Here is a 10,405-nt window from a genome sequence, read left to right on the forward strand (position 1 = left end):
CAAGCTTACCAGAAAACAAAATATTCATAGGATAAACATCACAGATGACCGTCCAATCAAAATGCATTTCACTGAAGCCCCAGCCCAAGAGAAATACATTTTATTATGAGGTGCAGCATTTCAGTATCTTAGGTTTCGGTTTAGACGACTGGTATATACCATGATTTTAAAGTGCAGCATTACTAGAGAGCAGATTAAATTTCTTTACAGTACCAGGAATGCTTACCGACTGTGGCAAAGTGGTTTGCAGTGTACAGGTGCAGGAGTGATGAGGTGTGTAATTATCAGACAGAGATTTGTAATCCAGTTGGAAGTCATTTATTTTTAACAATCCAGGTCTGGTGACCAAATAATGATCCCTGGCAATACACAGCAATGTGTAGAGCACGGGGTAAATAATAACGGGTTTGCAGTATCAAATAAAACACACACGTATCCCACGTACAATATAAATACACGGTCACCAGTCCTGGGTGCGTGCTGTAGTGCTCGTGGTGGGTTGTACAGATTTATCAGTGACAATAGTGCCGTGCTGTTCCAGGTTTTGTGCTGGCCCTTGGCAACAGCTCTGGAATGTGTTAGTCATCTATTAATACAACAACCAACAATTCTAGGCAAAATAAAACACTCACGATAAGTTATCACGATACTGCACAGGTCCTTCCAGGTTATTTTCTCGTAACCAAAGCGAAGGAACAGATTGCGATTCTCCGTCCCCATTCATGCCGTCACACATGACCCCTTGGTAAACGAGTGCAGCTGCCCCTCCAATCTGCGACTGCCACGTCTTTTCCCTTCCAGGTCAATGAGTTAATTAACCGGAGTTCCACCCCCTTTCTAGCTGGCCCTTGAACCCTGGGAAAGAACTGTCGGGCCAGCCCGTCCAAGGTACAACTCTGTTCTCGCTACTTATCGCACTGACAGGTCAAGAGGGAGATTTACCACCAAGAATCACTGTGTTTCTGTCACACTGACCCAAAAGAAAACTTTAATTTTTATTACAGAAAGTGTTGATGAGTTGTCAGATCTGTCTGATGTTGAACTTCTTCACATTACGCAGCCATCAAACAATTTGGTGTAAAATGATCCTGATACACAAGTCGAAAGTCACGTTCTGTCAGTCAGACCTCAAACAGGTAGAATGTTCACCGGAGCGGAAGGGTTAAAAGCAGCAGGAGATGGTGCCTCCCTTCCAAATCGAGGCAGATCATTCCACACCTGTGGGGCTCTGAAGCTGAACGCTCTGCCACCTGCCTGCTTTCTCTGTGTCCTTGGAATACTTGTCATGGGTAAGAAAATACATGGGAGTTACTGTTTACATTTCCATGTGAGACGAGTTGTCAGACAGATGTGTAAATGAAGACAATAACACCTGTTTCTTGAAACATCTGATTTGCATGTTCTCAATGCTCCGCTCCATTTCTGATGACAGAATGAAATCTTAATTGGCACGGAATGACCACCTTGGAGTAGAAACACACAAATGACAGGCTTGCTGTTGATTTAAACACTTCCGCCTCTGTGTTCTGGGAGGGGAAATGTCTTCACACAAGGGGTGGTTGATATGATGTCATCGGGCACGCACTGCAGTTCAGGGGCTATGTGCGCGCATACGGGGCCAAAGCCAGCCTAGGTCTGTGCTCAAGTGTAAACAGGGGCTCAAATGATAGGAATCTTAATCTGATAGACCCTGTGACAAAGCACGAATGAATCTGAATCAACAATCTCCCTCTCGACCTGTGAGAGCACTGTACAGCAGGAATTGCGTGCCCCGTACTGAATGTTTCGGCAGTTCATTCCGGGGGCAGTCGGAAGCCGGCCATTCAGGAAAGGGATGGCGTCACGGTACCAGGAGTCCCCGCCCTAGTACGGTAAGCAAAGTTTCATTCATGAATTGGAAGAGACGTGATTGAACTAGCTATCGGAGGGGGCGGGGCTGAGGGTACCTTAGGGGGATGTGATGTCATAATCGGTTCCTTTGTTGTGGTTGATGGGAGGAAACGAGGACTGTTTGGAGCGAGGGTTAAGTGCTTTGTGTTTGTTTTGCAACCGTGTGTCTCTTATCATTCTCAGAATAATTAACCCTTTGCGGTCCTGTGTCGGACCTGGTCGGACATTGCAATTATTCCTATCCGGTCCAATGTCGGACCCTGTCCGACATCATCAAAAAAACACAAATAACGGGTTTCTAGTCGTTTTTTCTCCGGAAAAAGCCGAGAAAACCATTCAATGGCCGAGTGGGAGCGACAGGAGCCGAGACAAGCCGATAAAAATAAAAAAAAGGACGTATCTCATGAATAGTCATACTTGCCCCTGGCATCGGATAGGGGCAATCATAAGGAAACAAGCTGACTGATACTGTATCAGCGCACAGAGAATATTACGGACATTTGCAGAGCTTTTTTGAGATGTTATAGTAATAAAATAATGACTTGGATCACGTTATTGAGGAGTTTGGTGATAAAATGAGTGATCAGGAGATGATTGATCGGTATGTACTATTATTATTATTATTATTATTATTATTATTATTATTATTTATTTATTTATTAGCATATGTGAAAGCTATAGCAAACGAAAGGGTGGGGCGGGGCTGGAGATGCCTAATGAGTGCTTTGTTGATATGCAGGGCCTTTTAAACCCGTTTGACTGGGGAAAAAAAATATTTTTAAACAGCACGTCTAAAATTAACTGTGCATGTGAAAATAAATTGGACCTGACGTGCCTGACACGCACTTAATAAATGGACTGCAAATCTGGGAGCTGCAGTCTGGGCCCAGCGATTCACCCGGACTTCACCGCACCTGCACTTAATCAAGCATCGCTGTTTCCAGCACCGCACCTGCACTACGAGCACGCACTGTCCAGAGACGTGACTGTGTTTGTGTTGTGTTTGTGGTTTTTGTGATTATTATTAAGGGACTGCAACCCCTTGTTTTGATGCTGGCAATACCCATTGCTGGGTAGAGCCAGCTTTATTATTTAATTTTTGTTCAAGAAATAAAAAGGAACTTGAACCGTGAACTTTGGGTTTGTCCTTGTCTGGAGCACCTGCATCACCCTTTCACTACTCACTACAACCCACACATTCACAGACCCTGAGTCAGTTCAGGTCCGAGCTGTAAGTGTAAACACACCGATAGAGAACAGATCGTAATACTTCATTTCATTTTCTGCTTTCAGGACTGCCTTATCCTGGTGAAAGCCAAGGAACAAAGATGGAGTTGGTACCTATCTGCATTAAACAGGAGATGCCTGAACTGCAGCCTGTCCACATGAAAGAAGAGACTGAACTGGAGCCTGTCCACATGAAAGAAGAGACTGAACTGGAGCCTGTCCACATGAAAGAAGAGACTGAACTGGAGCCTGTCCACATGAAAGAAGAGACTGAACTGGAGTCTGTCCACATTAAAGAAGAGACTGAACTGGAGTCTGTCCACATTAAAGAAGAGACTGAACTGGGGCCTGTCCACATGAAAGAAGAGACTGAACTGGAGCCTGTCCACATGAAAGAAGAGACTGAACTGGAGCCTGTCCACATGAAAGAAGAGACTGAACTGGAGCCTGTCCACATGAAAGAAGAGACTGAACTGGAGCCTGTCCACATTAAAGAAGAAGAGACTGAACTGGAGCCTGTCCACATTAAAGAAGAGACTGAACTGGAGCCTGTCCACATTAAAGAAGAGACTGAACTGGAGCCTGTCCACATTAAAGAAGAAGAGACTGAACTGGAGCCTGTCCACATTAAAGAAGAGACTGAACTGGAGCCTGTCCACATTAAAGAGGAAGAGACTGAACTGGAGCCTGTCCACATTAAAGAAGAGACTGAACTGGAGCCTGTGCACATGAAAGAGGAGACTGAACTGGAGCCTGTCCACATTAAAGAAGAAGAGACTGAACTGGAGCCTGTCCACATTAAAGAGGAAGAGGCTGAACTGGAGCCTGTCCACATTAAAGAAGAGACTGAACTGGAGCCTGTGCACATGAAAGAGGAGACTGAACTGGAGCCTGTCCACATTAAAGAAGAGGCTGAACTGGAGCCTGTCCACATTAAAGAAGAGACTGAACTGGAGCCTGTCCACATTAAAGAAGAGACTGAACTGGAGCCTGTCCACATTGAAGGGGAATCTGTTGACTTGTTTAAGGATACAGAAAATATATCCTGGCCAAAGATATTACATCAGTGTAATAAATGTGGGCAGAGCTTCAGCAAGCCAGGAAGCCTAAAAACACACCAGCAGAGTCACACTGGAGAGAAGCCGCACCACTGTACTGAATGTGGAAAGAGCTTCCGTGAGTTAGCAGTCCTAAAAAGACACCAGCGACTTCACACTGGAGAGAAGCCGTATCAATGTACTGTATGTGGGAAGTGCTTCAATGCGTCAGGAAGCCTAAAAAGACACCAGCGACTTCACACTGGAGAGAAGCCATATCAATGTACTGAATGTGGGAAAAGCTTCACTGAGAAAGGAAAACTAAACAAACACCAGCGAATTCACACTGGAGAGAAGCCGTATCAATGTACTGAATGTGGGAAGAGCTTTAGTGCGTCAGGAAACCTAAAAAAACACCAGCGAATTCACACTGGAGAGAAGCCGTATCAATGTACTGAATGTGGAAAGCGCTTCACTGACAAAGGAACTCGAAACAAACACCAGCTAATTCACACTGGAGAGAAGCTGTATCAGTGTATTGAATGTGGGAAGAGTTTCACTGTGTTAGGAAGCCTAAAAAGACACCATCGATTTCACACTAGAGAGAAGCCGCATCAATGTACTGAATGTGGAAAGCGCTTCACTGAGAAAGGAACACTAAACAAACACCAGCGAATTCACACTGGAGAGAAGCCGTATCAATGTACTGAATGTGGGAAGTGCTTCAATGCGTCAGGAAACCTAAAAACACACCAGCGACTTCACACTAGAGAGAAGCCGTATCAATGTACTGAATGTGGAAAGCGCTTCATTGACAAAGGAACACTAAACAAACACCAGCGAATTCACACTGGAGAGAAGCCGTATCAATGTACTGAATGTGGGAAGTGCTTCAATGCGTCAGGAAACCTAAAAACACACCAGCGACTTCACACTAGAGAGAAGCCATATCAATGTATTGAATGTGGAGAGAGCTTCACTAACAAAGGAAAACTAGAAAAACATCAGAGAATTCACACCGGAGAGAAGCCACACCACTGTACTGACTGTGGGAAGAGCTTCAATGTGTCAGGAAAACTAAAAATACACCAGCGCATTCACACTGGAGAGAAGCCATATCAATGTATTGAATGTGGAAAGAGCTTCACTGACAAAGAAAAATTAAAAAAACACCAGCGAATTCACACTGGAGAGAAGCCGTATCACTGTGTTGAATGTGGAGAGAGCTTCAGTGAGTCAGGAAACCTAAATAAACACCAGCGCAGTCACACTGGAGAGAAGCCGTATCACTGTGTTGAATGTGGGGAGAGCTTCAGTGAGTCAGGAAACCTAAATAAACACCAGCGCAGTCACACTGGAGAGAAGCCGTATCACTGTGTTGAATGTGGGGAGAGCTTTAGGCAGTCAGGAACACTAAAAGAACACCAGCGCATTCACACTGGAGAGAAGCCGTATCATTGTGTTGAATGTGGGGAGAGCTTTAGGCAGTCAGGAACACTAAAAACACACCAGCGCAGTCACACTGGAGAGAAGCCGTATCATTGTGTTGAATGTGGGGAGAGCTTTAGGCAGTCAGGAACACTAAAAACACACCAGCGCAGTCACACTGGAGAGAAGCCGTATCACTGTCTTGAATGTGGGGAGAGCTTTAGGCAGTCAGGAACACTAAAAACACACCAGCGAATTCACACTGGATCCAGCCTCCCTCCTCTCCCAGTCCCTCACCTCTCCACCCTGCTTGCTTGAGTGTGTGGAGAGCTGTCTGATTCCTTGTCTCTCTCTCTCACCCTGCAGTAAATGAAGGGGGTCCCCAGGAGTGAGCCAGCCTGAATCCAGAGACACTGAGAAGGGGAGCATGTCAAACTGAAGGAGACAGACCCATTCTTTCAGAATGAACTGCATTGGAAATTAATCTCACTTATCATGCTGTGAGGATTTATGCCAAGCTTGTTTCTGTGAACACATTAAACAACGTTGCCGATAACACATCATATTTTTAAAATACCATTACTGTACCAGTGTCGGTGAGAAAAGAAGTAAATTATTTAAAAGAATCTAAAACTAAAACTCTCTTCATGGGTGTGGCAGCAGTGTGCCCTTCATATTACTAGAATGGTCTGTAAGCTATTGCACCAGTGCAAGCACAAGCTGAAACAACCTTTTTTTCTTTTTTTTATTTCGCGTGGTGCAAACTTTGCACTGGAGCAAGTGCTGTTTTGGGTTTGAATGAACTTGACTGCTTTGAGTGTTTAAAGGGCACATACAGACCTTTTATTTTATTGTGTTACATGTTCCCATGTGTTTACGTAAGGTGTTTATTGTTTTCATTTTTTTATACATTTTGACCACTTTTTTAAACTTTTAAATTGCATTCCCTGCCTCAAGATGGCTTCCCATGTACCTACATGGACCTCTCAGAACTACATTTCCCATCATCCTCCTCCTGCTCACATATGTAACTGAGATGAATTTACCAGTGAGCAGGAGGATGATGGGAAATGTAGTTCTGAGAGGTCCTTGAGGCAGTGAATGCAATTTAAAAGTTTAGAAAAGTGGTCAAAATATAAAAATAAAACAACAAATTAAACAATATGCACACCTTCCGTAAGCAGTTGTAGCAACACATGGGAACATGCGACACAATCAAATAAAAAGGTCCTCATGCACCCTTTAAGTACTGAGAACCTCCAAGCTTGTTGTATACTGGAGCCCTGCTTCAATGCAGTGGGATTGAAATACAATTCCTATCATTTTTATTGTGTAAATTGCTGTGTGTGCAATTATGACAGACCCACAATATTAGAGCTGTATAAATATACTGTAAAGCATGAAAGGTTTGCAAGTAAAAGATTCATAAATGTTGCATTTACTCAAATCTGCAATACATACATGCTACAGCATTACCATTATTACTACATTCATAGTTTATACAGTTTATGAATAATTGATATAAACAATCTGCAGAGTGAAGTTGCCTCAGACTGTTTGACAGTAACAGAGCTGGTGCTTTTGTGGAATCACCATTAGCTGTTTATTCCTTTTGGGCAAAATCTGGCTTGTTTGCTTGTATTTTGTATCAGTATGATATCATTAGAGTGACAATGCAGTACATCCAAAGTCAGGTTTAGTTATTTATAAAGGATTTCATTGGCGTTGAGTTTGAGTTCCTGTATGTTTTCCAGTATCTGTGTGTATAAAGGGCACATTATTATGTTTCCATTACCTCTGTATGTAAAAGGTTTCTCATTGTTTAAACTGTCAATGATTCCTGAGATACAGATCTGCAGTGGAACTGAACAAACACAAGGGAGACATTGAAAAAGGGGAAGATGCTGCTGTTTGTGGTGAATATTCCCTGAAGATGATATTAATACATGAAAGTGTATTATAAATGTAACTGGACAGATTAATGCAATCTCTGTGTCTTGAAGAAAAAGGGCTCCTTTCCTGCAGACACACTGAACTGTGTGACCCCTGAACTAGGTGAGCAGGGCTGGGTGGCATCTGGACTGGATTAGGCTGAAAGGACAGTTGAATTCTGTACAGATAATTCACAGCGGCAACAAGAAGCGGTTTGACGCGAGGAAGACATAAAGCACCGATGTCCTAGCGGAAAAGGACATTAAAACATCAAAGGACTGAGTTTTAAGGTGCAAGATGAACAAATGACCTAATGCAGATAGCAACCTAGCATAGAGAAATGCTATAAATATTCAAGCAAAACTAAACATGTTGTGCTCCACTTTGATTGCTAAACTAATTGCTGTCGCTCTGCTATGCCAACTCCGGGACTGTGACTGAGAACACGACCCAAAAAGGGAAGGCAAGCTAGTAAACGAGCAAATGCAGAGAGACTGAGTTTGCTGTAAGCCAGTATAGTTCCAGTTGCGTTTTCCTCTCATGAAACTAAATTAATTAATTGTAACACTATCACGTACAATTGAAATGTTAATTGTTTAGTTTGCACACCTTGTGTGTGAAATAACGTTTTAGTGAAACTTGATTAAGTAACAATAAGTAATCTATCTCATAGTTGGATGAAGAATGTATTTTAAAGTAATCTTGCTATATCGTTAAACAATTTACTATTAGTAAGCTTTAGTGTGATCTATTGTAAGATTGTCTGACCCATTTCAGTTTAGGCTGTGTGTGTGTGTGTGAGTGTAAGCAGTGTCATATTTCACTGGTCCTGCTAGCTGCTTTAACGCAGGCTGAGAGCTTTGACTTTATGACTGTTATGCTTAGAAAACCAAGAGATTGACTTAATGACTTTTGTGATTTCTGTTTAATATTTGTGCTCTGAATACAATACTACTATTGATGAAACATTCCTTGTGTCTAGAGTGTGTATGTGGGTTCATAGTAAATCCTCAATCGTGTAAAACATCAATTAAATAGGTTTTATAAGAGAACTAATCAATCTAGATAAAACTCTAAACTCTCAATTATAGAATTGTTCTTAGAGGCTTTGTGAAATGAGAAATGGGATTACCTCTGTGTCATGGAATTCCTTTGCTAGTGTCTCATGATGTAAGCCCTGGAGTGTGGGCTCAGTCTTCATGAAATGAGAAATGGAATTCCTTTGCTAGTGTATCATGATGTAAGCCCTGGAGTGTGGGCTCAGTCTTCATGAAATGAGAAATGGAATTCCTTTGCTAGTGTCTCATGATGTAAGCCCTGGAGTGTGGGCTCAGTCTTCATGAAATGAGAAATGGAATTCCTTTGCTAGTGTATCATGATGTAAGCCCTGGAGTGTGGGCTCAGTCTTCATGAAATGAGAAATGGAATTCCTTTGCTAGTGTATCATGATGTAAGCCCTGGAGTGTGGGCTCAGTCTTCATGAAATGAGAAATGGAATTCCTTTGCTAGTGTCTCATGATGTAAGCCCTGGAGTGTGGGCTCAGTCTTCATGAAATGAGAAATGGAATTCCTTTGCTAGTGTCTCATGATGTAAGCCCTGGAGTGTGGGCTCAGTCTTCATGAAATGAGAAATGGAATTCCTTTGCTAGTGTCTCATGATGTAAGCCCTGGAGTGTGGGCTCAGTCTTCATGAAATGAGAAATGGAATTCCTTTGCTAGTGTATCATGATGTAAGCCCTGGAGTGTGGGCTCAGTCTTCATGAAATGAGAAATGGAATTCCTTTGCTAGTGTCTCATGATGTAAGCCCTGGAGTGTGGGCTCAGTCTTCATGAAATGAGAAATGGAATTCCTTTGCTAGTGTCTCATGATGTAAGCCCTGGAGTGTGGGCTCAGTCTTCATGAAATGAGAAATGGAATTCCTTTGCTAGTGTATTATGAAGTAAGCCCTGGAGTGTGGGCTCAGTCTTCATGAAATGAGAAATGGAATTCCTTTGCTAGTGTATCATGATGTAAGCTCTGGAGTGTGGGCTCAGTCTTCATGAAATGAGAAATGGAATTCCTTTGCTAGTGTATCATGATGTAAGCCCTGGAGTGTGGGCTCAGTCTTCATGAAATGAGAAATGGAATTCCTTTGCTAGTGTATCATGATGTAAGCCCTGGAGTGTGGGCTCAGTCTTCATGAAATGAGAAATGGAATTCCTTTGCTAGTGTATCATGATGTAAGCCCTGGAGTGTGGGCTCAGTCTTCATGAAATGAGAAATGGAATTCCTTTGCTAGTGTCTCATGATGTAAGCCCTGGAGTGTGGGCTCAGTCTTCATGAAATGAGAAATGGAATTCCTTTGCTAGTGTATCATGATGTAAGCCCTGGAGTGTGGGCTCAGTCTTCATGAAATGAGAAATGGAATTCCTTTGCTAGTGTCTCATGATGTAAGCCCTGGAGTGTGGGCTCAGTCTTCATGAAATGAGAAATGGAATTCCTTTGCTAGTGTATCATGATGTAAGCCCTGGAGTGTGGGCTCAGTCTTCTCTGCTGCCTGCTTGTTCTCAGTGTGTGAGTTCAGCTGCAGTTCCAGTGTCCTGAGCTGGGCTTTGAACACACTGGGGACGCAGCTGAGAACAAGCCAGACCCACGACTCAGGGATTTTGTTTTAGATCAGATAACAAGATGAGAAACCTTATACGCATAACACTGTTTTATTGTTTTTACATTTTTTTTCTATGAATTTATTAGGACTCTGAATCTCTTTGCATTCATTGTGTTGCAATTTAGACATTTTCACTTTACGTATTAAAAAGCACAGATAAGTCTATTAGAAATAGACTACAACTCTGGCTAAAGGTTTTGCCTCACTCTGTGGAATGAACTAATTTTGCTTCATAAATTCGAA

The 10,405-nt window shown here is 42.6% G+C and overlaps 1 protein-coding gene across 2 annotated transcripts in view; it reads left to right on the forward strand.

Moving 5' to 3' along the window:
- Positions 1 to 10,405, forward strand: part of LOC117404829 (zinc finger protein 585A-like) — a 44,220-nt gene that overhangs the window by 20,363 nt on the left and 13,452 nt on the right. Inside the window, exon 3 of one of the 2 annotated variants that reach the window (XM_059014611.1) lies at positions 3,184 to 9,456. In XM_059014611.1, coding sequence (XP_058870594.1) covers positions 3,219 to 5,900 — 2,682 coding nt within the window. In that variant the 5' untranslated portion in view covers positions 3,184 to 3,218 and the 3' untranslated portion in view covers positions 5,901 to 9,456. Of the gene's footprint in view, positions 1 to 3,183; positions 9,457 to 10,405 lie in introns of those variants that run through there. The other variant, XM_059014612.1, reaches the window with a different exon arrangement.

Source organism: Acipenser ruthenus, chromosome 48 (assembly GCF_902713425.1).
Source record: "Acipenser ruthenus chromosome 48, fAciRut3.2 maternal haplotype, whole genome shotgun sequence".
Lineage (NCBI taxonomy): Eukaryota > Metazoa > Chordata > Actinopteri > Acipenseriformes > Acipenseridae > Acipenser > Acipenser ruthenus.